Genomic DNA, 26,099 nt, shown 5'->3' with positions numbered 1-26,099 from the left:
GGGTTGGTGAGTAATGGTTTATGTAATGCATATTAGAAAGAAATTACTCAGCAACGGATGAAGCTTATCGGCAAAGCGGCCCGCGTCGGCTAATCGTCGGATCTCTAGAAGCGAGGCGACGTGGGGGATCAAAGTACGCAGTGCATGGAAGCGGCTTCTCGGCCTCGCCTCGGAGGCGAAAGAAGCCCATGTGGGTGAGGAACAGCAACAGTGCGGGATGATGCGCGTTGTTGAATGTCAGGGATTCGAGCTGCGGAAGAGGCTCTGAACGCGTTGTGTTGTGGTGATATTAGTATAAGTATTATTAAAAGACTCGCAGTAATTGTTTTCGCCATCCCAAGACCTTTGCTTCTTTTAGCTCCCAAAACTAATGAATATGAATACAATGAATCTATCGCCTTGCTTTGCCATCCGCGTCTGCACGAGATTGCGCGTCCGCACGCGGCAGGTACTGCGTCAGCGTCGGCGCCAGGCTATTTGAGAACGTAACGCACGACGCCAGCATCTCCTTCATCGCCGCGATCTGCACCCCGAACCGGTCGATCGAGCTCTCGACTACCTTGCGCATCTGGTCCTGTCTTTTGAGGTAGTCCCGGCACTGCTCCTTCACGTCCTCGGGTGTGTCGTCGTTCACGAGCACGCGGACCATCGTCGTGCTGTTGCGCGTTAGTGCGTTGAGTTCGCTTGCCATCACCGCTCCCAGGAATTCGTCTATCTTCTTGCGTAAATCTATCTCCGAGTCCTCTTTAGATGCGATGTTACTTCTGCTGCTTCTTTGCGCGCTTCTAGCTGACGCGCCTCTACCGCCGACATTTGTCTGTAGTGGCAGCCGTGAAGATGAGGTATATCCCAGCACTCCGTCTATCTTTGCCGTCTCCGTCTTCCTCTGCACAGGCGGGCTACTCGGTATATTTGTGAGATCAGCACCAAACCGCCTCGTCTGCTGCACCGGCTGAAAATCCTCGATGCTCTCCACCGTCTTCACGGACTTGTCGCTCGAAGCCGACTTTGCACATGTGCCGATCGGCGGGAATAAACTGTGCATGTCTATACTGTTCTGCAAGACAGTGCTCGTAGCTATCGAATGTCTCTGCCTCTTCCTCGGTCTCAGCTCCGCGACGCTCTCTTGACGCCGTTTAACAGCACCAGCGCCGGCCGCCGCCGTTGATCGCGACGTTGCTGCACGTACTGGAACCGGCATTGAATGCCGTCGTCTCGACTGTTTGACATCAGAAACACCCTTTGCACGCGCCATCCGCTGCTCAAGACTCTGAGACCGCCGCCATTCGCTGGGGGATTGATGCCAGATATCTATGTCGTCGTTCGGCTCTGGCGCTGCAGAGAGCTTTATAGGAGCTTGCATCGCTTGTGTGTTGAATGACCACCGACCCAGCCACTAGAAAAAAACAAGGCTTTCTGGTGATGTGAATATGTGCAAATCTAGAGCGAAGAACAGTAACGCGAAACAAGGATATTGATTGCTGCCTGCAGCGCGGAGGTCTGGAAGCATAGCCGAGTATGTAAACAAACAAAAACGCGCGTAGTAAATTAAAGTTGAAGCTTAATCGAACGAGCTCTAAACTTTGCGACGCGTGACGCGCGCTGTGAACCGCTGCTGAGATCTTGATGTCTCCGGTGAGAATCCTGGTGAACGACAATAGAGAGTGGATATTTTGCTGTGAATAAGAAGGGAGGAGGCTGACTGTTGAGGACTTGAGAACTCTTCTGTAGACAGATCGCTCAACATGTCGACAATCAGCACACTCCCGCCATCGACCGTGCGGAGTCTCGCGTCCGCGCAAGTGATTCTAACACCGCAGTCCATAATCAAAGAACTTGTCGACAACGCGCTCGATGCCGGAGCAAAATCCATTGTTCTTGAGCTCGACCAGACCTGTATTGCCCACGTGCTCGTGCGCGACGACGGGTCCGGCATATCTCCGGGCGAAGACCGCGAGCTCATGTGTCTGCGGTACACGACCTCCAAGATTGAGCGGTTCGAGGATCTGCAGAACGGGAGGGTGGCGTCGTTTGGATTTAGAGGCGAGGCGTTGGCGAGTTTGGCGGAGGCGGCGGGGAGGATGGAGATCACGACGAGGACGAGGGAGGAGGCTATCGCCGAACGATGGACTGTACAGAGGAACGGGACTCGAGTAAGGTAAGATCTCTAGTACTGTGCTTGTATCTTTTCAGGAGCTAATTTTTGTGGTGTCTAGCTGCAGAAAAATATCTGCACCTCCAGGGACTACGATCCAGGCCTCTTCAATCTTCAACCACCTACCCGTCCGTCGAGAGCAATTCCTCAAGACCTCAAAGAAATCGCTCGCGACGATCCGAAGTACTCTGATCTCCTACGCGCTACTGAACCGCGGCGTGCGGATCACCGAAAAGATCGTCAAATCAGTGATTGCACCTACTGTGTTTTCGGGCGGAAAGACGCTGAAAGATGCGGTTACGAGTTGCTTGGGCAGAGAAGTTGCGCAGAGTTCAGAGTTCGTCGAACGGACCTTCCCGGACGGCTGGGTGATCGAGGCGGTGTTGCCGAAACGGACGCGGACACCAGAGGAGAGCAAAGTTGCGTCGCGCAAGGACTTTAAGCACGTCGTCTACGCGGTCGACGGGCGGGCGTTGTCGAACGCGCTGACGACGGCGAAGAAGCTGTCGTCTGTTACGAAGAGGTTTTTAAGCTCGGAGTACCGTGGGTTGATTTATTGTAATGTCAAGACACCGCCAGAGGAGAGCTGTTATGATGTGAATGTGGAGCCGGGGAAGGATGATGTGCTGTTTTTTGACGAGGAGGGTGTAGCTGAGAAGTGGAGTGCAGTTGTGCAGGAGGTTTACAGAATCGAGGAGGAGGAGGAGGAAGAAGAAGAAGAAGAAGAGATGGAGATTGAGATTATAGAAAACGGCACAGATCAACAACGATCACGGTCAGCGTCAGAGACAGGATTCGCAGACGAAACATGGATGACCTCGATGCACGACAACTCTGCCGTTCTCGAAGCACTCGACACGTCGGCCGACAACTCGCGCGAGGCAAGCGATGCGGCAGACGAGATTGCGGCAGCGCCGGATGTGGGGTTGTATAACCCTTGGATAGCGGCGAAGATTAACAAGATCAATCGGCCGAGTCTGGAGACTCCTGATACGTCGGCGGAGTTTGTGCGGGCGGTTTCGACGCCGATGAGTGTGGTTAGGGGGAGGGGTGGGGGCTACATGACGCCGGATAGCGCGGTTGTGAGTAAAAAGAGATGTTTAGAGGAGGAGGACGATGGAGGGGAAGAGGAGGAAGAAGAGGAGGTGGAGGAAGAAGAGGAAGTGGAGGAAGAAGAGGAAGCGGAAGAAGAGGAACAGAGACCGGTTCACGTACACGTGAATCGTCCTCCGCCGCGCACAAATCCCCGACTCGCGACAGTACCCAAACGACGATCATTCTTCGTGACAGACACGGAAGTTCCTCCACTTGTGATTGCGTCCGAGAGCGAAGCGGAAGACGAGGAAGAGCAGCGAAGGAGAGTACGAGCGGTGAAGAGGAAGAATACGACAGCAACAGCAGGCAAGGTCGACGGACGGAAGAATAACTCGCCGCACAAGAATCGACAGGCTGCAGCGCAGAAGAATCTGATTACGGCCTATGCAGGAGTCGGAGGGGGAGGGGGAGTGGGAGGGGGAGTCAACCGGACACTGCTTGATGAGGGCAGCAAGAGGCAGTCGGGAGTGCCGCTGGAGGAGATCGAGGAAGGCTACGAGACCTACAGATATCTAGTGGAGATGGAGGTTGAGCCGGGGGTAGCAGAAACACGGGCGGTGCAGAGCAGAGACGTGTACTGGACGGCACCGAAGGAGAGAGAGGTGAAGATGTGGGATGGCGAGGATATCAGGTCGCTGGCGATGGGTCTGGCGGGGGCGGATAAAGTGCTCGAGGCGGCGGTGTCGCGAATGAGGGTTTTCCGGGGAGAGCAGGGATGGATGGTGTTTGGGTGAGGTTGTCGAGGACCCCGCGATTTCCCAGTTCGAGGGAGGGGAGGCGGGGTAGTTGATCCGCCGACATTGCGAACAATAGGTAGCTAATTGCAGTATAATACAGTACAGTACAATACAGTACAATAACAAAAAAGTAAAGATACAATAGGAATACAACACAATACAATACAATAATTGCAATAGCAATAGATTTGTCTGTATATCAACTATTCCCACCTCCTCCATAAACAAAACTCATGTCAGCCGACAATGACATCAGAGTAGCATGACCCAAAACATGTGACTTCGCCCTCCCCGACTACTTCCACACAAATACCTCTGTTCGCAGTATATTCTACAATAAAAAACCCGGATATAAATCACCAACAAACAAGCAGATAACCTGACCGAGTCCGCGAACCCAGCCGGAACCGCGAGTGGACCAGAAATCAGGGTTCTTTTGCGGGGTCCGCCACGCATCCGACGCGTGACCGACCGCCATCGGCTCCTTCAAAAGGCGCGAACTCGGCGGCCGGTTCCTGGTTTATTTAAGGATTCTTATCGCCTCTTTTGTTCTTGTCTTGCTTCTCTCTTCCTCATCCTCTTTCTCTTCATATCTCTGCTCTCCTCCCTCTCCTCGCCATGAAAGACCTCAACAAAGACCGCACTGTCCGCAGGATCTCCCTCGAGGAGTTCCAGCAGCGCTGTGCCTCTACAAACCACAACACCGTCCTCGAGGACGAGTCCTTCTTCAACGCCTCCTCCCTCTTCACCCTCCCCCAGCTCTCCTCCTCTTCCCCCTCCTCCTCCTCCTCCTCCTCTGCACCCGCCTCCTCCCTGCGCCAGCGCATCGAGCAGCAGAAAATCCGCGTCGCAAACACCCTCATCGAGCGCTACGAAAAACTTTTCTTCTCAGACAACGTCGATCCACGCTCCACCCCCATCCAGCGCTTCCTCCCCGAGCCCCTCTACGACCCTGCCGCCCACGGCGCCGCCCCGACGCCGACCTTCGACTCCTCGCCGCCATCGAGCCCGCTAGCCGCGCTAGGCTCCTGGTGCCGCGAGCTGCGGCGGTCGATGTTCCTCGAGAGCCAGGGCGCGCGCACAAAGGTCTGGGACCACTTCTCGCAGGAGCCCGCCGGCAAAGTCGACCAGATCCGCGGAACGATCAGCTCGCTCTACGACCGCCTCAGCGTCGAGAGCGGCGGCGACCGAGTGCTCGACAGCAGAAGCGATGACTTTGCCAGAGCCGAGTCAAACTCTAAAACCGCCTCCGAACTCCCAACCGGCTCATCGCCATCGCCTTCGTCCTCCTCGACTTCTCCATCGTCCGCCACCACCCCATCGCCATCTGCATCGCCTTCGCTCTTGAACGTACGCTCACAGACCCAGAAACCCACCGCGCACTCAATGCTGTTGCCGCTCAACTTTGCCGACCGCGCGTACCCGTCGCCCAACGACGCGCAGCTCAAGAACTGCATGGATCTTGCTGGAAAAGGCGTCTGGGACAGCTTCGGCGTCTGGCGCTGCCTGCTCCCCAACCACGATGGCTCGTTCCCGGACTTCAATGCCCCCGGCCGCACGCGGCTGTTTGAGAAATACGACGACTACCTACACTGGCGCATGCTGAAAAACCAGGATCTGCAAAAGACGGCCGCGGTCGAGTCCGAGCACGTCGACGACGTCTTCGATCGGATTCTCGCCGACACCGCGGCGCCAACCCTGGTCGATCCGACGACGCTCTTTGCGTCGCTGAAACCGTTCATCTCTGTCGCCACGGCCGAAAGCGAGTTTAACAAGGTTAATCATCTGCGAAAAGTCGACAAGCCGGCGCCGGACGCAAAGCTCGTCGGCCAGTCCGAGGCCGTCACGCAGTCTTACGATCACGCGTCGGGAAAGACGTCGACAGTGCGCACGACTAGGAAAATATACTCGGACAACTCTGTTGTCGAGGAAGTCGTTCGCGACGAAAAGTAGTGCAGTTGTTTTTATATATCTCTTTTACTCGGTTTTTTTTCTTTGTATTCATATCATATGTATGAACATTTTTCTGGTGTTTTTGAGTCTGCTTTATTTGAGCTTTTGTTCTGGTTTGTTCACATATGCTCTCGCATAACCTTTCAAAATAATGTGTGCCATAGTATTCCTCATTATTATATTACACAATATACACTCTACTCCTAAAACCAATCCAACGTAGAAGCACGGCTCTAATCAATCAGCAAGCTCGACATCGACATCGACCTGGAGAAGCTTGTACAGCCAAGTTTTATCGACGAAATTTGCGCCGCGTCTCGTGTCCTCTGAGAGCTCTGCAAGTTTGGGCATCACGGTCTCGAGCTTGTCGACAAAGATGCAGATGTAGTCCCAGCTCTGGCGACGGGAGGCGTGGGGTAAGTACCATACACTGTCGCTGCTGTTATCGTTGTCGCTGTTGTCGTTGTCGTCGTTGCTGCTGGCGACGGCCACGTCGTCGGGTATGTGGGAAAAAATTGAGTATGCTATTGTTTGGGCTTCCGATAAGGGCTTTGCTGTGGGGTCGAGGAGCTGCGCGAGACCTGTCAGATCGGATACGCACGCTAGCCGGTCAGGTCCCATGAATGTAAACACATGCATCACGCTATCCTGCACCACTCAGTTAGCAATTGAGCAACACGCAAGAGAAAACAAACAAAGCACTCACAAGATACGACCGATCATCAAGGTTATACATCACAACCGCGACCCTCTTCCCCGCCAAAATCCCCACGCGCCGCCTATAAATCTCCTCCATCGACCGTCCCCAAAGCCAATCAAACTGAAACCCCTCGAGCACGCTCGCCGGCGCCGCCATCGCGAACGGCCGCCACGCGCACATCTTGCCCTTCGCCACGCTTTCCTCGATAAACCGCGCCGGCAGACACGGCCAGCCCAGCGCGTGCGCCTGCGTCACGTTCATCTTGCGCGACGCGGTCGGGGTCGTGATCACGCCGACAAAGTCGAGCGAGTCGAGTATCTCCTTCCGCGGACGGATGCGGAATCCAGGCACGGTGCCGGACCGGGTCGAGGTCATTGCTTCCTGTCTAAACAGCTCGGAAAGACCATTGTCGAGATAAATCCCCCCGTTTCTCGTCACGAGGTCTTCGATGCTGAGCGTTTCGCTCTCGCTCAGCCCCGTGCTTGCAAACGCGCAGCCCGCAAAGATCGTAGTCGCAGATCTCGCCGGTGAAACCAACGCACCTGCCGTCTCCTTCCGCGTCTGATACAGCTCCAGCAGCTGCGCGACCAAGTTCCCGGCGCCGCCTGCCAAGTGACTATGCAGCACCTGCTTGCGACCGGTAGGCGTCGTGCCGCCTGTCCCGCGAAACGTCTTTACCGGCGCAAGCGGCGACGAGCGAAGCGCAGAGACTGGCATCAGGCGCTCGATCGAGAGGTCGGGCCGGTCGAGGATGTTGGCGACTTCGGCGGGTACGCATCGGGATCTGAAGGGCTCGAGCCTGCCTCTTTGGATGTATAGGTTCGAGAGCGGGATCGTGATCTGCTGAGAAGAGGACTGGTCTGCAGTGGTATCTGCGATTGCGGATTCTGCACCGGCTCTTTGCGCTGAAGATGGAGCCACCGACTGCGATTTCTTCGGGTAGTATTTCCGAACCGTAACATATCGATACCCGCGCACACAAGTAGTCTTCTCCTCATTCGACTTTGTCGCATCATAGTTCATACTCCGCTGCATCTCGCGCTCGAGCCTTACAATCTCAAGCTGCCTCTTCCAGCCCTTGTCCAGTTCGTATCCGCGCACGACATCTCCGGCACGTAAATCCAGACTCGCAATATCGTTAACCAACACATCCGTCGTCGTGCCGTCATCGAACCGCACCTTCAACCGATTCGGATCCGTCGCTCGCGGCGGCATGACAAGCGTCGCCGGGAAGTATCCCGTCTGAATACCTTGCCAATACGCAAACACGCGATATGGCGCACGTATCGGCGCGAGACTGGCATCAGCCTCGGCAGCTCCGCGCGTCGGCTTCGGGTTTGATAGCTGTCGTGGTTCGGGCGGACCAGTCTCGCCGCTGGTAGTCCGTCTGCGAAGCCGTTTCTTTGCGGGCGCGTATTTATGCGCTGATGAGGGCGACCAGTTTGCGGTATCAAGGTACTCGTCATCCTTCCCGTCATCGCCCGAGCTCTCCTCATCTTCCTCCTCGTAGTCTTCTTGATCGCCTACTCCGTCATCTGCATAGACTTCCGGCCCTTCCCTTTCGTCCCGCTGGTCTACTTCCATAGCTTGTAATGCCGATTTCGTAGATACATCACCTAGCAATTCGTCGTCGACCGTCTCTGGAATCTCAACAGGCTGAATCTTCACCGTCTCGGTCCTGGTCTTCTTATTCCGCTGCGGTGATCTCGATGCACTGCTTCTTCCATCTCGTCTCGCCCGCTTTGACGACACTCGACTGCCTCCACCGCCGGCCAGCATTTCGAGTCTCTTCATGGGTTTCTGCTGCTTCTGATACACCAACGACGACAAATCTCCGGCCAGAGACTTCCCTCGTCGACGGACTATCTTGACCGCAGCTTCCGGCTTTTTGACTGGAGACGAGCCTGGTGTTTTTCGGCGTCGCTGGATAATCTCATCCTCATCTTCCTCTTTCTTGTCCTGCTGCTGAGGACTATCCTGACTCGCAGAAAAGTCAAATATATCACGCTTCCCCACTCCAGATCCCTTCTTAGGCAACGCCGACGCTGCTTTCGTATTCCGACGAAGCGGAAATTTAGACAACACAGACTGCTCGGAAGACTGTCTCCTATGCTGCCCTGAAGCCGCCGCGCTCTCGAGATCGGCGGCCTGTTCACGAGAGGATTCTGGTGGTTCGGAATTTTGGCTCCGTAGACTTCGTATCGGGGAGATTGACGGGTTGCTCGGTGCGTCGGCGGTCGCGCGTCGGAAATGTAGAAGAGATTGTTGCTGCTTTTGTGACGGGGCGCGGGTTGCTCGAGATTGTCGCGTTTGATGGATATATGGAGGTGTACTAGTCAGCGCTCCAGCCGAGTTGATCTCGTCGATATCGTTCGTCCCAAGATCTGTAGGTTGACTGTCAATAATCTTTTGCGTCTCCGCGTCTAACAAGTTCTTGGCCTTTTCGTCTTCGGTCTCGGACGAGATATCGTTGTCAGCCGTGTGTTCGTCTCCGAGATCACGATCGTCGTCTTCTTCTATTTCTTCGTTTTCATCATCATCGTCGTCGTCGCCGTTCTCAAAATTGAGAAATCGCTCGGCCGCGTCTTTTTCTTCGAGAGCAAGTGAAGCAACGGGCTGCGTATCCTCCAGAATCTGCTGTGAATCCTGCTGCGCGTCCTTCCTGTCCTCGTTATCAGACGCCGAGACATATGAAAGTCCGTCCTCGCCCGACGCAGGCTCTTCAGTAGCTGGTAAAGGGTTGTTACCCACGGCAGGAGTGAGCGGGATCATCTCGACCTCTTCGTCATCGGACTTTGCGCGCGCGGACTTTCGCGGGCTTTTACGACGCCGACCGTTCGAGTTGTCTTTCCTGAGATTGATTTCCTTCCTCCGCAACGCTTCCATCGCTCTTTTGGACTGCAGAGCACCCGGCGCGAGTTCGACAGGCCCGGCCTCGAACTCGCCGTCAAACACATCGTCTGTAATGCGTCGCGAGCGCAAGACTCCAGGCGAGCCAGAGTTATTATTCAGCAACAGATTCCGCCGCGCCGCGAGCGTCGGCGTCTGACTCGCGTCCTGGAACGGCGTGTCGTCGGGTAAGTTCACGATGCGCGACTGCGCGGGCGTTTCCTCAAACGGGATGTCGTCGAGGCCGTCTTCGATCGGGTATGTCCGCTTCTTTGCAGACTCGGCAAACATCGGCGACGAGTACTCGACATGGCCGTGCTCTGGCTGGCTGTTCACTTCTTCGAGCTTGTGGTGATCTTGCGGTGTAGGTTTGCCATGATTATGCTTTGGCGTGTTGTGCGAGCCATTCGTGATAGTAGCCGAGCGATTGACTGACAGCTTTTCAAGAGATTGTGTGCTGTTTGTTTGAAAGAATGGCGAGACCGCATTACTCAAATCCTCCGAGTCCGGGATCTCGTGGAAGCAAGCGTCGGCCTGGGTCTCCATAAGATGCAGGTCCTGGATAACATGCAAGGACGACGCCGGACTCGACGAGTCTATCGATACCGTCTCGCTCTTGCGCCGCGTCAAATCGGCAACCGCCGCGGTACCTCTGGTGTTTCTGACGGAGTGGGTGGTGGTCGTTGTTGGATCTGTTGTCGATAGCGAGGGCGCTGGGGACGCTGGATCTGGCGGCTGCGTAACATCTTGAGACTCCTCGTCCTCATCCACTTCGCTCACCTACGTCTCGCCACATACGTCAGCCAAAATTCAATAGTTAAACACAAATTGATAGAACCAGATCTCACCCCGTGTGTAAAACCCCGTCGTAGCCTGCGTATGTCTGCAGAATCAGGCAGTCCAAGACTATCGTGCGCCATCGCCCACAACCACGCTCACGCGCACACGAGACAATCTATTATCAACCCAAAAACAAGTACTTATGAAGTGCGTCAAACGCACACTCTCAGTAATATCCAGCTACTGTCGTCATCCGTATCGCGCAGCGCAGAGAGACAGATCGACTACAGCAAAGGATTGCCTGGGAGGGACTACAACGCGTGGTGCACGCGAAACTAATTTAGGGTCGGGTTTAGAGTTTACAGGTCTATCGCGTCAACGCAGATTTCAATCGTGATTCATTAGTCGACTATACATAAGAATATGGAAAAGAAGAAGCGTAAGGAACAAGAATAAAGCGAAACTCCGTGGATGCGATTCAGTTGCACTTGTACAATGATGGTGAAAACTGCAACTCGTAAGAATAGGAAAAGAAACATGAAGCGAAAAGATAGACTAATCGAAGAGCAGCAGGCAAGAAAAAAAATAGAAAAACTTCCGAGTACTGGTAGAAGAGTAATCAAAACTGTAGCAAGAGTTACTACGTCTCACTAATAGTCAACTGCCCAGCCATTTTCGTTCAAGAATTGCTATAACAACACCGTTAGACATCTGATACCATAGATACGCTAAAATATTTCAACTCACCTCACAGGCAGCCTTCAAGGCAAGGTTCGGACGCAAATCAGCTTCATTCAAATGCTCTCGCGTGAACGGATCAAATGGGTTATTCTTCAGATGCTCCAAAAGGACAGACTTCTCAAAGGATCGGCCTGATTTGCTCATCACGGGATCGTAGAAGATGTTGAACGAGATCGGATCAATCATATAGTCTGGCACCTCGCGCTTCTGATACTTTGCGTCCGATCGCTCAAATGTCTTGCGTAGCAAACTTATCTTTTCGTCGCGCTCATACTCGAGGAACTCTTTGTTTTCCAATTTTTCATGCTCGACCGCGTATTCGTCATTCAGCGCCTCAGATATCCGCTTCGCATAGTTCGACTCAAGAATATCCATCATCTCGTGTAGGAGCGCGGCTTCCTTCTCAAGTCTTCGCTCCTCTTGAACCTCCCATTTTAGTTTCTTGGCGTTCAGTATTGACTGCGCAATCGCTTGCGTAGACGGCGATTTTTCTCGGAGGGCAAGTTCGTAGGCTTTTGTGAAGGATCGGAGAGCTTCGTTAGGACGGTTCAGTGCTGATAGCGCTTGTCCTTTCTGTTCACATCAGTTATATTAGCAGGCGTCCAAATATCTTCAAAGATTGCCGTCAACCTACATAAAAGTTTGCTTTCACTTCAAGAGAAAAGAGCCGTTAGATCAGGTCACATGAGTGTATGTTGTATAGCGGAGGAATCTTACTATTGTTTGTTGAAAGTTCAAGAGCCTTTTCGCAATCACCAAGGGCATCTTCAAAGCTGGATACCCGTAACCGGCATAAGGCGCGCTGTGGAAAGAGATCAGCACGATTGCTCAATGGCAAGACAAGTGTCTGAGGCGCAGAAGCGAGAGCTTACGTTGGTAAAGTACACCGGATTAGACGCATCTCTGATGATTCTGTTGGTATTGTTAGTAGTCATTTTAAGCTTCGATCATGTAATGAATAAACTGACGTACGCTTTGGTATACTCATCAATTGCGCCTTTGTAATCTTGATGGCTGAACAGGACATTTCCAGCCTATGAAGATATGAATGTCAGCAAACCACGGAGTGATCTAATGACTTTAGACAAAGACTCAAACAAGCACAAACCTCCTTGTGTAATTCTGACTCTGAAGGATGCATTGTGGACTGTGAAGATGCACTGCTAGGAGCCTTCGAGTCACGACGATAGACTGATCGATAAACCGCTAGTAATCTGACAAAGACGTATGCAGCGATAAATGCCTGCACAAAGGAGATGCCAGGAAAGAGATATGAAAGAGAAGGAAGGGCTACGACAAGGTAGATAAGCTCTCGTAGGGACGGCAAGATGTCGGTGGAGCGGGTGGGCAAAGAAGATGGTACCTGGGCGGTAATGTTAGCATCATTGATGGTTGATAGCGCGAATACGGCCGGGATAAAGAGAGGATAGATACCAGAAGGTAGCACCCAATGCCTATGATTTCACAATTGTAGAATAAGTGAGATAACCAGCGAGAAGACGCTATAGAAGCATTGAGCTTTCTCGAGCCGGAGAGAATATGGAGTCAGATCGCGGGCAGTCCGAAGTGGAATAGGTCGTCTGCCAGAGCGTGTCTGAAGAACGGAGACAGAAGCAAGGTCCGGGAATTGAGTCTCGACTACAGAAACACGCAAACACGAGTATCAAAACAAACCGCAGAGAAGCAGGAATATTCTGGGGAAGAAGAGAAAGCGGAGGACCACCAGGTTATTTAAGAATCGCCATCGCCAAACCTTCCGCGACTTTCGAAGTCGCTTAACAAAAAGGTACCGCGGGTTTGCACCTTAATTGACCGTACCCAGAGTTAGCACAAAGCCCGCTGGAGTGTCAGCGTATATCTACTTTTGTTCTTGAAGAAGGCAATATTGCTGAGAGATGAGATATCTGTTCTGCTGCACGGACAATGACATCTTATGCGACTTCTCTGGACTATCTTGATGGAATATGAGTCTATTGAATCCCGAGCAGGAGCAGAGCATGGCGATCTCGTCCACGGGCCGGCGCATTTCTTCGAATTTCGGCCTAATGTTGCCTCTAGTTTTTATATCTCCATCAAGTATAGGACAGTAGATCCACTGTGTTTATGAAGATGACGACAGCGATAAACGCCCTGTGTTTATAAAGAGAATACTGCTGGGTTTATGAATAACACACAGCTTGTTTCTGCAGAACTTACTGCAGCGAAATATAACAATCAAAAGAGAATAATACAAAACCCCGTGCAAGGTATTCAATTAGCCGGCAAAAACATTCAACGATAGAGTACTTAAAACCGAGATATCGGAGCACTGAGGATCAACGTACCTGACCATTTCGATCAGATACGAGCGTTCACCAGTAATAATGTAAGTTAATGATGTTAACCTTCTCACCTTCCCGCCCATCTCGTCTCATCTCATCTCGTCTCATCTCCATCAATCTCTGCTTTTACTCAACTATCTTCAACTCAATGTTCTCCATACCCTTCCCCTTATAGTCCACTTGGTACTTTGACTTGTAAGTCTTCCACAGCCGAAGCAGTTCCTGCTCGTATAAATCGTGGTAGACCGCGATCTCGGCCTCCGTCGGATGCGCCACGTACGGAACAGGTATCGGCTTACCCACAACAAGAGTAATCGGCCGCCGGTACGGCATCAGTCCCCAGTCGTAGTTAAACACACCCCGGCCGTGCAGCAGCGGCACCGTAAACCCGGCAACCTTCTTCACAAACGTCTGGCACTTGTACAGCAGCGACGAATGTTCTCCAACAACTTGCTCGTACACATCGTTCTCGCCAAAGCTCAGAATCGGGACCAGGCACGTAGGCGGGGCGTCGACCGCCGGCACGTCTTGCATAGCTAGCCGTACGAACCCTCGTCGTTTCCGGAGCACAAGATCCAGACGACCGGGTTCAGCGTACAAAGACTCGCCGGCGCCGCCGACGACGATACAGATCGACTGATTGTGCTTCAAAAGACTGCTGCAAGAGCGGCGCGAGACCGAGGCAATGCCTAGCGATAGCAGGTAATCTCTATAAAACTGTGTACCTCAGTCAGTCCATGTCTTTGCAATTTGGTGATAATAAATAAATATACATACAGGTAGCCGGAAGTTCGTCTCAAGGGTGAGCAGAGACACAGGAATCCCAGGAAACAGTTTTTCCCAACCAGCCCCCTCGGAACCAATAGCTCCGAATGCTCCGAGACTGACGATCCCGTGCGGATGATAGCCAAAGACGTATCGAGGCCCCATTTCTGGCGCGAGACTGCTTGTAGACTCGCTCGCGCTCGAGCTACCGTCCCCGTTAGCCGGCGACGAGCTACTGCTCTCGTCAGACTCGCCTTCGCTCGGGTCGTCGATAACCTTATCAGATATCCGCAGCAGCTTTGCTATCCACCGCTCGAGAGCACTGCTTGATTCGCGAAGCTGGCTCGGGAAGGTCGGCTGTAGCTCGACCTCTCTGTGTATGGTGATGGGGAAGTAGTTGCAGTATAGTCTGAAAAGTGGCATCCGACGAACGAGCGGAGAGCGGCGAGTCTGGATCTCGCCGTTCTCAGGACATTTGTCGAACCAGAAGATCCAGATCACGTAGGCGATGACGAATGGCCAGAAAGGCGGGAATGCGACACATAGGAAAAATAAGCCAAGACAAAATGGAATGGCGATAGTGTGACTGTTGCAGTCAGTATTGATATATATCTCGGGTATGGGATAATGTATGGCTTACCATAGAACCGCCAGTGTCTGAAGTCGTTGCTCGAGAGGAATATTGAGTGGAGCAAAGTGGATTCGACGAGGTGCACATCTATCCAGGCTAAAAGTTAGCCAATAGCCACATATCCGTACCGTGATCACAAAGTGCACTTACTTGCGAGGTTTCTTAGAAGCGCTCTTACTGCCGTCGCCGTTGGCCTGAGCCTTGCTGATCTGATCTGCCATTACCTCTTCCCTGCCAAATTTGCGCACAAGACACAAAAGTAAGTGCTCGCTAGCTGTACAAATCTACAGCTATTAAAAATACAATACTTCTCCAAAGCGGGACTGGACTAAAAAGCAGAACTCGCTCGGAACAGAGGGAATATCGGGGGAAGAGAGCAGGCCGGGATCTGAATCGCCAGTGAACTTCGACTGTGGTGCGGCGCAGATCCCAAAGACCGGAAGTTGTCGCCCAACACTCTTTTTCTCAAGATGTACGCAGACTCAAGCAGTATCTGCCTACAAAAATAATACTATACTAATATACAGAAATCCCTCTATTTACTGATACCAACAACGTCTATATTCAGACCGCAGATAAACAAGGGATCAGGATCAGGCAGCAATTAGCACACAAACCTTACCTCCAGGGTTCGGGTTCAACCACATCGACTTTCTTCTCTTCCTTTTACCATCGCTGCCTCTCCGCTCCACAACCTGCTTCTTCTCTCGTTCGACAAAAAAACACACACTCCGCCGTCGGCACACTCAGATCTACGCTTATCTCTACATAATCCAGCTACTCTGTGCGCCATGAGCAGTGCCGTTTCTCCTGCAGGAACCCCGACCCCCGAGGCTCCGAGCAATAACCCCTCTGCTTTTCTTTCTCAGATTATCGGCGCAAAGGTGTCTGTCAAGCTGAATTCGGGCGTGGAATACAAAGGTTAGTGTTGATGATTTGATTTGTGAAGCGCTGCGATGTATGATCGGTGGTGCAGCGGATGTTGGATCGCAGACTGTTGCTTGTCACTCGGTCAATATATCGGTTCGATCAGATGCTAACAGCTGGGCGCTGCCTACATAGGAGACCTGCAATGTGTCGATGGATATATGAACATCGTTCTTGAGCAATCAGAAGAGTACGTCGACGGTGAACTGAAGCACGAGTACGGAGACGTTTTTATCAGAGGCAACAACGGTATGTACCCCACCACTGACTCTCATCCCTCCCTCTGATATAACGATGAGCATCACGCTGACGACAATCTACAGTTCTCTATATCGGAACTATATAGATTCGACTTTAGGTCGAGAGCAGACTCGGTTCAGTTACTATCCTCTCTGCATTGTATATTACTTGGTTTACGGGATTGTTTTACGTCATCATCGCTGTACGATATTATCATGTTAATAGCATCATATTCTACATCCACTGCATATACAACAGCATGAAGTGCTCTAGCTTGCTCTATTCATCTGATAGAAGTTGGAGTATCAGTTGATGCTGAATGGTTCAAGAGCTGAAGGGTTGCTAAAAAATGACTATTGATGTCAGTAGAAACATCCAGCGCACCCGACTACCAGTCTCTTTGACAGTAATCAAACAACAACACTCATTGCACTCTTACACCACCCAGCAATCATTCCCGAATCCAATGCTCTCTCTCAACACCCACTGTAGATCAATCCACCTCAAAGCTACGACAGAGCCCAGGGCCTCCGCCAAAAATTAAGGTTTCACGGCCACCGACCGCAAGCGACCGTGCTGCAGTCTCGTCGGCCTCGATTATCCTCCAAGCCCCCAAATCTCTCTCTGATATCACCACACCAGCGCATCCTCGGGGCCGGAAAATGGCGATGCACATCCTATTCCGAGACCAGCCGCGAACGCTGCTTCTTCTGACTGACGAGCACGCGCTGACCTTCTCGTACGCGGGCGACGCAGACGCAGACCGCAGCCATCAGTCACACGGGTCCGAGAAAGCGCAGTATCACGACAACGCAAACAACGGCGGCTCGGCAAGTCAAGGGTCGCGAGTCTTGGTCGACTTCAGTCCGAAAGAGACCATTGATATCTCAAAGTACCGGTCGCTGTCCTCGCTGCCCTGCTATGGCTGTCTAGGACTGATAGCGGTCGACGGTGACGTTTTCCTGGCCGTCATTACGGGCGCGTCGAAAGTGGCAGAGCCGGTGTCTCAGGTTGAGACCGTCTACCGGATCCACGGGCTCGAGTTCTACTGCGTGTCGAGAGCCAATTGGGATTTCACTGCCCTCGACCCGGCAGGCAACCCGCTGGACTCGGTCGGCACCTACCCCGGTGACAATTTTGATCTCGCGACAACGTCCGGCGGCGGCGCGGCCGTGAGCTCGAACTCGGGAATGATCGAGCATCCTTGCGCGTCGCTGAAAAAGCTTCTCACCGACGGGTCGTTCTACTACTCCAACGACTTTGATCTCACGAGCAGACTGCAGTCGCGGTCGGCTGAGCCGACGTTTGACATCGAAGGGTTTGATGAGACGTTTATGTGGAACTCGTTCATGATCTCCGAGCTCGTGAAATTCAGATCACACCTGCAACTGGACGAAAAAGAGGCACTTGATAGCTCTAGATTCCTGACCTCGGTCATCCGCGGGTTCGCAGAGACGGTGCCAACGAGACTGGGCGGTATCCCCGCGTCGCTGACAATCATCTCCCGGCAAGGCTGCCGCAGGGCCGGAACGCGATACAATGCCAGAGGAGTCGACGACGAGGGAAACGTGGCTAATTTTGTGGAAACGGAAACGATTTTGTACACACCGCAGTTTCTGTTTTCATATACTCAGATTCGAGGCAGTGTTCCGAGTATGCATTCTACTTATTTTGATATTAAGACGATATGTTCTAACAACATTTCTGCTTATAGTATTTTGGGAGCAAGATGTTCAGCTTTTGAGCGCCAAAGTCAACATCACGCGCGCCTTCGAAGCAACCCAGCCCGCGTTCATGGCTCATTTCGAACCTCTCGTCACCAAATACGGTCCCGTCCACATCGTCAACCTTCTTGCCGCCAAACCAGGCGAGCAGGAACTCACCCACCGCTATCGCCAACACATCAAGCTAGCATCCGAAGTTGCGCTCGCTAACCAGCTGCGCGAGACGCGGTTCGATTTCCATTCAGAGACGGCAAAGGCAGGGTACATTGCTGCCAACAAGATTCTGCGGTTTTTGGAGGACGACGCGGTGCAGTTTGGGTTTTTCTTGTATGATATGGAAGTGCGTGCTGTTGTTGCTGAGCAGACGGGAGCGTTCAGGACGAATTGCTTGGACTGTCTTGATCGTACGAACTTGATTCAGCAGATAATCTCGAGGCAGGCGCTCGAGCTTTTTGCGGAAAAGACCGAGATCCTGCGGTTAGACGAGGAACTCAAACGGCGGCACTCGGTGCTGTGGGCCGACAACGGTGATCAGCTTTCAAAGATCTACGCGGGCACGGGAGCGCTGAAGACGAGTTTCACGAGATCGGGCAAGATGAGTATTGCGGGCGCGATTGCGGATGCGACAAAGTCCGTGAGTCGGATGTACATTAATAACTTTGTGGATAAGGGGAAGCAAAACACGATGGATATGCTGTTGGGACGACTGGAGGGTCAGGAAGTGGTGTTGCTGCATGACCCGATCAACGATTATGTGTTGGCGGAGCTTAGCAAGCGCAGGGCCGAGTACACGTCGTCGAGAGAGATCTCAATCTTTGCGGGCACGTTTAATCTGAATGGATGTCTGTACGATGGCGATCTGTCGTCGTGGCTATTTCCGAATGATTCCGGGTTCGACTGTCCGGATCTGGTGGTGATTGCGTTCCAGGAGATTGTCGAGTTGACGCCTGGCCAGATTCTGAGTGCGGACCCGGGAAAAAGACAGTTTTGGGAGCATCAGGTGTCGCGGCACTTGAATGCGCGAGATAACTACGTCTTGCTTCGGTCGGGACAGTTGGTAGGTACTGCGCTGCTGCTGTACGTGAAGGCGTCGGAGGTGGCGAACGTGAGGAACATCAATGGCGCGGTGAAGAAGACGGGAATGGGAGGGATGGCGGGAAACAAAGGAGGCGTTGCGTTCAGCTGCGACTTTGCGTCTACCAAGCTGTGTTTTATCACGTCGCACTTGGCGGCGGGACTGTCGAACGTCGAAGATCGAAACCACGATTTCAGGACGATCAAGAGCGGGATCCGGTTCCCGCGCGGAAAGACGCTGAGTGATCATGACATGGTGATCTGGTTGGGTGATTTCAACTACCGGATCGATTTACCGAACGAGGAAGTTCGAAGACGGATCAAAGAAGACGATCTTGATGCTCTGTATCGGTACGATCAACTGAATCTGCAGATGACAGCTGGAAAAGCGTTCCCGTACTACAACGAGGCGCCGATAAACTTCAATCCGACGTACAAGTTTGACAACAACAGCGATGACTACGACAGCTCGGATAAAGCGCGGGTGCCGGCGTGGACGGATCGGGTGCTGACGAGGGGATCGAATATCAGGCAGATTGCGTACAACAGTGCGGGTTTGAGGTTTTCGGATCATAGACCGGTGTATGCGTCCTTTACGGCGACGGTGTATACGATTGACAGGCCGAAGAAGGAGAAATTGAGTCAGGAGCTGTATGCTAAACGACGAGGATATGTTGGACAGTTGTTGGATTTAGATGGAGATGATAGTGGGGGACCTTGTAAGTCAGACAGATGTTTGTTCTTGGAGTTGGTATGCTAATTGGTTTTATCTATAGTGCCGCCGCCGAGTACGGACAAGCAAAAGTGGTGGCTTGAAGGTGGCAAGTCTGCGCGGGCAAACATCATGCCTCCTCAGCAAAACATGATACTGAACCACAAGCGGCCCGCCAACCCCTTCTCGCCCACGAACGAGCCAGACTTTATCAGCATCGACCAGAGCAGCGGTGGAAATCCGCAACAGGCACACCGGCCGTCTACAGTCAGCATGCACAGCGCCGCAGCGGGCAGCCATGGACCGCCTATACCGCAGAAGCCTAAAGCTCTTGCGGGCCACAGCATGCATCCGACGCCGTTGAGTGAGATTCCGCCGGCGCTACCCCCGCGACGCGCGAATACGATAAGCGCAAGTATGGACAGCAGCGGGTTGCTGGGAGACACGGACCTCGACACGCCGCTGCAGACGTTTTCAGGCGGTGTAGCGGGCAGCCGTCCGAGGTCGGGCACGAACGGGACAAGCAGTCGGACAAGCAGCATGAGCAGCACGGGAAGCGGCGGGTTTCAGCAGCATCCGTCGACAACGACAGCCCGTCGCGGCGATTTTCCGAGCGCGTCGCTGCCAAAGATCAACAGGATTCGCACAGAGGGGAGTTCAGCTACGCCCCCACCGTTTCCACCGCGGCCCGGCAGCAGCGGCAGCGGCAGCAGCATCGGCAGTGGTAGCCAGGGCAGCAAGGCGCTGCCTGATCTGACTGCGATGCGGAGCGCGCCGCAGGACCGGTTCGAGCGCAGCGGCGGGTACCGCGATAATGTGACGGCTCAGCCGCTGCGGCATGTGGAGAAGATGCCTCCGGCACTGCCAGCGCGACCAAAGTATATGCCAGATGCGTCGTTTGGCGGAGTGGGAGCGAGCGGGAAGCCGATTCACTCGCCGGTAGATGGCGGGGGAGTTCGGGCGCAGCCTGCGCTGCTGGACGACGACGATGGGGACGAGACGCTGGACTCGAAGTGGAAGGCGCTGGCGTAGGGTTAGTTGCATGGAGGAGGGTGAGGAAGGGTGTAAGAAAGAGAGCATTTTGTATTTCCCGTACAGGCAAAGAGACAAGAGTCGATAGAGATCTGCGTCGCGTAAATTAGAGTGAGCCCCACGAGGCTGTGCAGGGGACCGAGCGCGCACTGCCACAGTCCCGTGGGCGCAGAGAGTTGCAGGATTGGCCGGAAAGAGTGTGGCTGGTGTGTGTACCAATCCCTCGGTCGCTGACAATTTGCTGCTCATCACCGCGATTCAAGATCCTGGGCGGGGCGGCCATCAACTGCGGACTCGGTGTCGAAGAAGAGAAAACAGAGAAAAGTAAACAAACGGCAGACTAAGCAGACAAAGCAGCCGGAGAACAGACGGACGGAGACTGAAAGCCTTCTGCGCGCGTCTCTGCTTCTTCCTCTTCTCCTCCTCCTCCTTCTCTCTCTGCTGCTCATCCATCGCCGCTGTCCGTACCTCGTGCACGACTCTATTGGCAGCCGACCGCCGACCGCCGACCGCCGGGCCTGTGCGGTGTATTGTTTCCCTCCCGCGGCCGGTCCCCAGTCGCAATTGACCGTCTGCTCGGCCTTTGCTCTTTCTCGCTCGTGGAGTCCGTCTTCGTCAGCGAGTAGTAGCGAGCAGTACTGTGGTCCTTAAAGCCTCAGTTCTCTGTTCTCAGTCCCCACTCCCCTTCCTTCTCTCCATCCAGTCTCAATTCTCGCGCACTCCTAGACCCTACTCATGTACACTTCCCTCTTCTGCTTCCCCTCGCTTGTCCTCTTCCTAACCTCCTTCTAGGAAATTCGGCAAGTACCTGGCCAAGCGTCAGCTTGAGCTGCCGGAGTACTCGAGCTATTTCATCAACTACAAAGGCTTAAAGAAGGCATGATCTCTCCCTCTATCATCTCTCATTCTCTTTCCTTTCTCTCGCTAACCCGACCATCATCCAGCTTATAAAATCGCTGGGAACAGACGACTCGCAATCCTCGAGTTCTCGACTGTCTAATATCGAATCGGCTCTGCAGGCCCACAAAGTCACCTTCTTCTTCCGTCTTGTACGTCATCATTGCTTGCTCTATTCTCCGCAATTGAGCATACTGCTGACCACTGTCTCTCTATAGGAGCGCGAACTCGAAAAAGTCAATGCTTTCTATCTTCAAAAAGAAGCAGAGGTACATCTTCCTCCACCTCAACAACCCCGCTCAATCTGCGCATCATGCTAATAATTCCTCCAGTTGAAACTCCGCCTCGCCGCTCTTCTCGAAAAAAAGAAAACTGCAAAGTCAAAGATCGGTGCCGTCGTGAAAACCTCGGCGACATTTATCGCCCTCTACGAAGGCTTTGCGAGATTCCACCGTGATCTCGATAAACTTGAGGTACTTCCTACTCCTCCTTGCAGTCTTTGATGTCATTTTTTAACACTATCTAGCAATTCGTCGAACTCAACGCAACCGGATTCTCAAAAGTTCTGAAAAAGTGGGACAAGCGGTCCAAATCACAGACAAAAGAGCTCTATCTTTCAACCGCAGTCGAAGTCCAACCCGTTTTCCACCGCGAAGAAATCGCAGAGCTTTCTGATCTAGCGACAACAAGTCTCCTCGAACTGGAAGCATGGGCTGAAGGTGAGGACGTCAGCTTCGACCATAGGATTGCCGATGTCTCGCAGATCGAACGGACGAATGAGGAGCTTGATATGGAGTTTTTGCGCAACGTCTCTCGCGAGTCCGAGGCTGCGATCGGCGAATGGATCTCAAAGTTGCAGCAAGCGCCGGATGCCTCTGAGCGCATAACCCGTGTCTTTCTCCAGAGTATCTCAGGTGATGCGTCCGATAGCACTCTGCGGTCTCTATATCAAACCGGTGCCGTCGACCTTTCTGCCCGCGACGATGTCAACGATCGCACAATCCTACACGAGGCCGCCATCTCCAACCGAACCGTGATCCTCGACCTCTTACTTTCGCAGCCAGACCGAGCTACCGTCGACGCCTCGGCTGCCGACATCTACGGCCGCACTCCTCTCCATTACGCCTGCATCCACGGCCGCGAGCAAATGATCAGGCCGCTGCTCACCGCTGGTGCGCCGATCGATGCCCTCGACCAAGACAACTTCACCGCGCTTCTGTTTGCCATTGCACAAGATCACAGCCGATGCGTCGCCGAGCTTCTGGAATGTGGTGCCCGCGTTGATCCCGCGAGTGAACAGGACTACATCCCGCTCAGTGTTGCCTGTCAGCGAGGTCTCTACTCCATCACAGAAATGTTGCTTCAACATAATGCCTCGATTTTCGCAGATGCCGAGGGCTTGTACCCTCAACATTTGATCGCGCAGGCGGGTCATTGCAAGCTTATCCCATTGCTCAAGGCCTATGGTGCCGATGTCAACACTGTCGACAAGCTCAATGGATGGATAGCATTATTCTACGCTGCTGGCGAGGGTCATCTGACTACCGTCAAAGCGCTCATCGACGCCGGCTCGGATCTTAGCTTTGTCGACAAGAAGAACCTGTCGCCTGTGTACTATGCTGCATGGGAAGGCCATCTTGACTGCATGGAGCTTTTGATCAATGCCCAGACGTCACAGGGTATCTCGTTGAACCGCGAAAGCATACTTCCCCAGACAGCGAAACTGTCAAACACAATCACTCAGCATGATTTTCCGTCCGATAGCGCGCCTTTAGAGATGGATCTCGATATGTCGGATGTGGATGCGATCCCAGATCTATCGCTGCCACCGCCAATCCTCCCACTCAGACGATACGGCCATAACTTCTTAGACAAGAAGACATTTATCGAAATTGTTTTTGAAGCACCGATTATCTCTCCATCCGCTCTCTCTCCATCCTCATCCACCTCGATCCATCGCGCATCGACTGCCGAGTACTCCTCAGGCGGCCAGGGAGTCGGTTCGATCAATTCGTCTGTTGTCGCCAACCAACCCCCAGTTCGGTTCTACTCCAACATTCCTGCTTCTAAACTCACAGTGTCTTCCAAGCTACTCGACGTCATCCCTCGCAGCTTGCTTCTTCCTCTGGCTGACGACGGCCGGACGTTATCATTCCAGATCGAAAACCTTGACGAGTTTTCGATCGATTTCGAGGTCTTTCCGACCTTTGGTTCGCGCATTATAGCGAAAACTACTGCGCTATCTCATATATTCAAGGCTGCATCGGGAGTCGGTACATGCACTTTGCCGTTGTTTGATCTTCGGCTGCATGTGATTGGCGATATATCGTTCAAGTTCATAGTCATCAAGCCGTACTCCGGCACGCCGTTAGAGATCACCAATTACGATGTATACTGGAAATCAACCAGCCAGATCGACCAGCCCTCGGCGCCTTCCTCGCTTGCCTCTGTGATTGGCACAAACACCAGCACGGCCGGAAGCGGGCTTTTGAGCAACTCCTATTCGTCTGCGCTATCGCTGTCGTCTGGCGGCGCGGTTCCAACCAGCTCGGGGTTCCATCATATCCCGCACTCGCAGGTGCATTCTTTCGTCACTGCCTCGTCACTTTCGGGATGCTATGCGCAAGTGTTTGTGCAGCTTACCAAGGATAGGATACCGGTTGTCTATCCGTTCTGGACGGTCGAGGTCGCTCAGTTCAAAGTCCCGATCTGCAATCTTACCTACGAGCAGTTTGAAGCTCTAGGAATGCGGGATCCCGAAACCGCAAGAAAGCGAGAGCAGATCAGGTTCGTGCACAAGGCTTCAGAAGCTTGTGACTTGCTGGAGGGGTCGTACTTGTCTTTAGAGGAAACCTTGGCTAGACTGCCTATCGACGTCAGTCTGGACCTGGCGATCTTGTACCCGACGCCTGTTGAGAAGGAGTACTTGAACGTGTCGTCTGCGATGCTGAACCTGAACGATCATGTCAACGCGATCCTGAACGTCGTTTTTGATCACGCACGCAAGGCGCGCCGAGAAACAGCACCGAAAGCCGCCGCCGCAGCAGCAGCAAACCCGTCGTCGACCATCCTGCGCAACCGCTCGCTGATCTTCAGCTCGTACCATCCGAACGTGTGCACGGTGCTGAACTGGAAGCAGCCTAACTACCCTGTGTTTTTCTGCGTCGATATCTCTGCGACTGAGGATTCGGTCAAGTTTGTGAGCGCGCACGATTTGCCGGTGAAGGAACCCGAGGATCGACGGTGTGGGTCGATGAGGGAGGCTACCGCGTTTGCGAGCAGTAATAACTTGATGGGTCTAATCTGCGACTCTCGATTACTGGTAAGTTTCTTTGTGGGTTTTTATAAAAGTGAGCAAGCTGACATTAGTGTATAGAATATGGTCCCAGCTTTGATAGAGAGCATCCGAGTCTCAGGCCTGGTCCTCGTTGCGCAAAACAACAGTTTCAGTAAATACAACGGCGGCCCTGGCATCGACGGCATACGAGACGACAAGATTCTTGAGTTTAGCGAGACTATCGATATGTAGATGTTCTGCATTTTGATACTATATCTATATCGCTTTGTCCTGCTCGTGTGTATAGATGTTTTTGTGTGCAGAGTGTAAGGCACTTGTGTACGATTTTATATAAAGTTACTGGCTGATTTTTGTGTTATTTTCTGTGATTCGGGCATAACTTGCTTTTCTTTTTGTCATTTTGTGTGTGTGGATCATTTACATTCTTGTATATATATAGCGTCCGATTTAGACCGTTCTCTCTCCGAGCAAAGATCTAAATCGACAGCATTTCTTATTATTTCTATCTAATGAGCATCTAAAAGTTATCAACGACTTTATCCCGTCCACTTGACGTAGCATCCTCTTCATCACGTAAATGTTCCGCGTTGTTGAACTCGACGATGGCACCGCTGCTGATGGTTTTATCCTTAGTCGAGCGGGTGACGTTGATGATTGTGATGGAGGTGTTGAGTAGGCCCGAGATGCGGTTTGTCGGGATCGAGTCTGCGAATTTGTAGCCGCGCTGCTTGCGCAGGAGGTGGACTAGACTCTGAATTGAGCCTGTAGGCAGTTGTTAGCATTGATATTGCTTATGGTGTATGAGCTGGTAATAGAAACTTTCCTCCGTGGGTGACGACTGCGACGCGTTTAAACCCGTGCTCGAACGCCTCGTCTAGGATAGCGTCCCATGCCATTGCCAGTCTCGCCTGGAAGATCTCGATCTTCTCCCCCGCGGTCTCAAAAGTCTGGCCGCGTTGCTTCAAGATCTCGAGCGCGACGTTCGCTCTGAAGCCCTCGAGGTCGCCGAAGCCGCGCTCGCGGAGCAGGTCGGTTTCGTGGATATGCGCGGGTGGGATTGAAGTGAGGTGAGAGGAGAGGGCGAGATCGCGGGTTTGGAGGCAGCGGAGGAGGTCGCTGGACCAGATTGCGTCGAAGGGGACGTGAGTGAGGACGCGGGTGCCGCAGGTTTTGGCTTGATCTTGGCCGGTTTCGTTCAGCGATGTGTCTGGGATGCATATGTCAGTATCCAAGCTATTCACAGTACAGATAGAATTGATACAGCACAGTCGGTGCCTGAAGCATTGCCGAGACGTACTCATATGTCCCTGGATAATCCGCCGGTCATTCTCAGGCGTCCGGCCATGTCTGATAACAAAGACCTGCAAAACAGAATCATCTTCCTCGGCAGCCTTGACCAGCTCCTCTATAGACATCTGCGCAGGCCGC

At 52.9% G+C, this 26,099-nt stretch overlaps 10 protein-coding genes across 10 annotated transcripts; 5 read left to right on the top strand and 5 right to left on the bottom strand.

Annotated features, from left to right (window-relative positions):
• Positions 1-116: 116 nt before the first annotated feature.
• On the bottom strand, positions 117-1,640 carry BZA70DRAFT_278857 (uncharacterized protein). Its single transcript, XM_064912675.1, has one exon. It carries the CDS (start codon positions 1,361-1,363, stop codon positions 392-394), a length of 972 nt encoding a protein of 323 aa, XP_064768045.1. The 5' UTR covers positions 1,364-1,640; the 3' UTR covers positions 117-391.
• Positions 1,641-4,171, top strand: BZA70DRAFT_248154 (uncharacterized protein). The gene is made up of 2 exons (XM_064910661.1): positions 1,641-2,158; positions 2,217-4,171. The coding sequence occupies exons 1-2, from the start codon at positions 1,746-1,748 to the stop codon at positions 3,982-3,984; spliced, it is 2,181 nt and encodes a 726-aa protein (XP_064768044.1). The 5' UTR covers positions 1,641-1,745; the 3' UTR covers positions 3,985-4,171.
• Positions 4,172-6,150, top strand: BZA70DRAFT_278855 (uncharacterized protein). The gene has a single exon (XM_064912674.1). The coding sequence runs from the start codon at positions 4,606-4,608 to the stop codon at positions 5,938-5,940; it is 1,335 nt and encodes a 444-aa protein (XP_064768043.1). The 5' UTR covers positions 4,172-4,605; the 3' UTR covers positions 5,941-6,150.
• BZA70DRAFT_278853 (uncharacterized protein) lies at positions 6,151-10,604 on the bottom strand. The gene is made up of 3 exons (XM_064912673.1): positions 10,378-10,604; positions 6,647-10,309; positions 6,151-6,588 (listed from the first exon to the last, which is right to left on the bottom strand). Exons 1-3 carry the CDS (start codon positions 10,447-10,449, stop codon positions 6,178-6,180), a joined length of 4,146 nt encoding a protein of 1,381 aa, XP_064768042.1. The 5' UTR covers positions 10,450-10,604; the 3' UTR covers positions 6,151-6,177.
• A 67-nt stretch (positions 10,605-10,671) lies between these two features.
• On the bottom strand, positions 10,672-12,587 carry BZA70DRAFT_168259 (uncharacterized protein). The gene is made up of 6 exons (XM_064909850.1): positions 12,159-12,587; positions 12,023-12,084; positions 11,923-11,962; positions 11,768-11,852; positions 11,685-11,701; positions 10,672-11,623 (listed from the first exon to the last, which is right to left on the bottom strand). Exons 1-6 carry the CDS (start codon positions 12,189-12,191, stop codon positions 11,048-11,050), a joined length of 813 nt encoding a protein of 270 aa, XP_064768041.1. The 5' UTR covers positions 12,192-12,587; the 3' UTR covers positions 10,672-11,047.
• A 628-nt stretch (positions 12,588-13,215) lies between these two features.
• BZA70DRAFT_168261 (diacylglycerol acyltransferase-domain-containing protein) lies at positions 13,216-15,165 on the bottom strand. The gene is made up of 4 exons (XM_064909851.1): positions 14,918-15,165; positions 14,777-14,863; positions 14,149-14,722; positions 13,216-14,088 (listed from the first exon to the last, which is right to left on the bottom strand). The coding sequence occupies exons 1-4, from the start codon at positions 14,986-14,988 to the stop codon at positions 13,498-13,500; spliced, it is 1,323 nt and encodes a 440-aa protein (XP_064768040.1). The 5' UTR covers positions 14,989-15,165; the 3' UTR covers positions 13,216-13,497.
• A 288-nt stretch (positions 15,166-15,453) lies between these two features.
• On the top strand, positions 15,454-16,261 carry BZA70DRAFT_278845 (U6 small ribonucleoprotein F). The gene is made up of 3 exons (XM_064912672.1): positions 15,454-15,688; positions 15,830-15,943; positions 16,018-16,261. The coding sequence occupies exons 1-3, from the start codon at positions 15,559-15,561 to the stop codon at positions 16,038-16,040; spliced, it is 267 nt and encodes an 88-aa protein (XP_064768039.1). The 5' UTR covers positions 15,454-15,558; the 3' UTR covers positions 16,041-16,261.
• Positions 16,262-16,499: 238 nt separating this feature from the next.
• BZA70DRAFT_278843 (synaptojanin-2) lies at positions 16,500-20,767 on the top strand. Its single transcript, XM_064912671.1, has 3 exons — positions 16,500-17,587; positions 17,649-19,451; positions 19,509-20,767. The coding sequence occupies exons 1-3, from the start codon at positions 16,597-16,599 to the stop codon at positions 20,474-20,476; spliced, it is 3,762 nt and encodes a 1,253-aa protein (XP_064768038.1). The 5' UTR covers positions 16,500-16,596; the 3' UTR covers positions 20,477-20,767.
• Positions 20,768-25,208, top strand: BZA70DRAFT_278839 (ankyrin repeat protein nuc-2). The gene is made up of 7 exons (XM_064912670.1): positions 20,768-21,213; positions 21,269-21,353; positions 21,421-21,525; positions 21,592-21,642; positions 21,706-21,846; positions 21,900-24,695; positions 24,750-25,208. Coding segments are annotated over exons 1-7 (3,333 nt in total). The 5' UTR covers positions 20,768-21,211; the 3' UTR covers positions 24,903-25,208.
• Positions 25,189-26,086, bottom strand: BZA70DRAFT_238545 (histidine phosphatase superfamily; the record flags this gene model as incomplete). Its single annotated transcript, XM_064910450.1, has 3 exons — positions 25,189-25,420; positions 25,491-25,878; positions 25,969-26,086. The coding sequence occupies 3 exons, from the start codon at positions 26,084-26,086 to the stop codon at positions 25,189-25,191; spliced, it is 738 nt and encodes a 245-aa protein (XP_064768036.1).
• Between the last annotated feature and the right edge of the window lie 13 nt (positions 26,087-26,099).

The sequence above is a fragment of the Myxozyma melibiosi genome (genome assembly GCF_037950935.1).
Source record: "Myxozyma melibiosi strain Phaff 52-87 chromosome Unknown BZA70scaffold_6, whole genome shotgun sequence".
NCBI classification, from domain to species: domain Eukaryota; kingdom Fungi; phylum Ascomycota; class Lipomycetes; order Lipomycetales; family Lipomycetaceae; genus Myxozyma; species Myxozyma melibiosi.
The sequence above is the reverse complement of the archived record's forward strand: the minus strand, read 5'-3'. Positions and strand labels throughout refer to the sequence as shown.

Bases quoted from the DNA above. Each gene is read 5' to 3' on its own strand.
- BZA70DRAFT_278857 (XM_064912675.1), bottom strand. From the start codon at position 1,363: ATGCAAGCTCCTATAAAGCTCTCTGCAGCGCCAGAGCCGAACGACGAC.
- BZA70DRAFT_278839 (XM_064912670.1), top strand. The intron at 21,354-21,420 runs GCATGATCTCTC...ACCATCATCCAG, and splicing joins ACTACAAAGGCTTAAAGAAG to CTTATAAAATCGCTGGGAAC. The intron at 21,643-21,705 runs GTACATCTTCCT...TAATTCCTCCAG, and splicing joins ATCTTCAAAAAGAAGCAGAG to TTGAAACTCCGCCTCGCCGC.
- BZA70DRAFT_168259 (XM_064909850.1), bottom strand. From the start codon at position 12,191: ATGCATCCTTCAGAGTCAGAATTACACAAGGAG. The intron at 11,963-12,022 runs GTACGTCAGTTT...CAATACCAACAG, and splicing joins ATTGATGAGTATACCAAAGC to AATCATCAGAGATGCGTCTA. The intron at 11,853-11,922 runs GTAAGCTCTCGC...CTCTTTCCACAG, and splicing joins ATCCGGTGTACTTTACCAAC to CGCGCCTTATGCCGGTTACG.
- BZA70DRAFT_278843 (XM_064912671.1), top strand. From the start codon at position 16,597: ATGGCGATGCACATCCTATTCCGAGACCAGCCGCGAACGCTGCTTCTT. The intron at 17,588-17,648 runs GTATGCATTCTA...TTCTGCTTATAG, and splicing joins GATTCGAGGCAGTGTTCCGA to TATTTTGGGAGCAAGATGTT. The intron at 19,452-19,508 runs GTAAGTCAGACA...TTTTATCTATAG, and splicing joins AGATGATAGTGGGGGACCTT to TGCCGCCGCCGAGTACGGAC.
- BZA70DRAFT_278845 (XM_064912672.1), top strand. From the start codon at position 15,559: ATGAGCAGTGCCGTTTCTCCTGCAGGAACCCCGACCCCCGAGGCTCCG. The intron at 15,689-15,829 runs GTTAGTGTTGAT...CTGCCTACATAG, and splicing joins TTCGGGCGTGGAATACAAAG to GAGACCTGCAATGTGTCGAT. The intron at 15,944-16,017 runs GTATGTACCCCA...GACAATCTACAG, and splicing joins TTTTATCAGAGGCAACAACG to TTCTCTATATCGGAACTATA.
- BZA70DRAFT_168261 (XM_064909851.1), bottom strand. From the start codon at position 14,988: ATGGCAGATCAGATCAGCAAGGCTCAGGCCAACGGCGACGGCAGTAAG. The intron at 14,864-14,917 runs GTAAGTGCACTT...GCTAACTTTTAG, and splicing joins GCTTCTAAGAAACCTCGCAA to CCTGGATAGATGTGCACCTC. The intron at 14,723-14,776 runs GTAAGCCATACA...TGACTGCAACAG, and splicing joins CAGACACTGGCGGTTCTATG to TCACACTATCGCCATTCCAT.
- BZA70DRAFT_248154 (XM_064910661.1), top strand. From the start codon at position 1,746: ATGTCGACAATCAGCACACTCCCGCCATCGACCGTGCGGAGTCTCGCG. The intron at 2,159-2,216 runs GTAAGATCTCTA...TGTGGTGTCTAG, and splicing joins AGGAACGGGACTCGAGTAAG to CTGCAGAAAAATATCTGCAC.
- BZA70DRAFT_278853 (XM_064912673.1), bottom strand. From the start codon at position 10,449: ATGGCGCACGATAGTCTTGGACTGCCTGATTCTGCAGACATACGCAGG. The intron at 10,310-10,377 runs GTGAGATCTGGT...GGCGAGACGTAG, and splicing joins GACGGGGTTTTACACACGGG to GTGAGCGAAGTGGATGAGGA. The intron at 6,589-6,646 runs GTGAGTGCTTTG...TGAGTGGTGCAG, and splicing joins TTGATGATCGGTCGTATCTT to GATAGCGTGATGCATGTGTT.
- BZA70DRAFT_278855 (XM_064912674.1), top strand. From the start codon at position 4,606: ATGAAAGACCTCAACAAAGACCGCACTGTCCGCAGGATCTCCCTCGAG.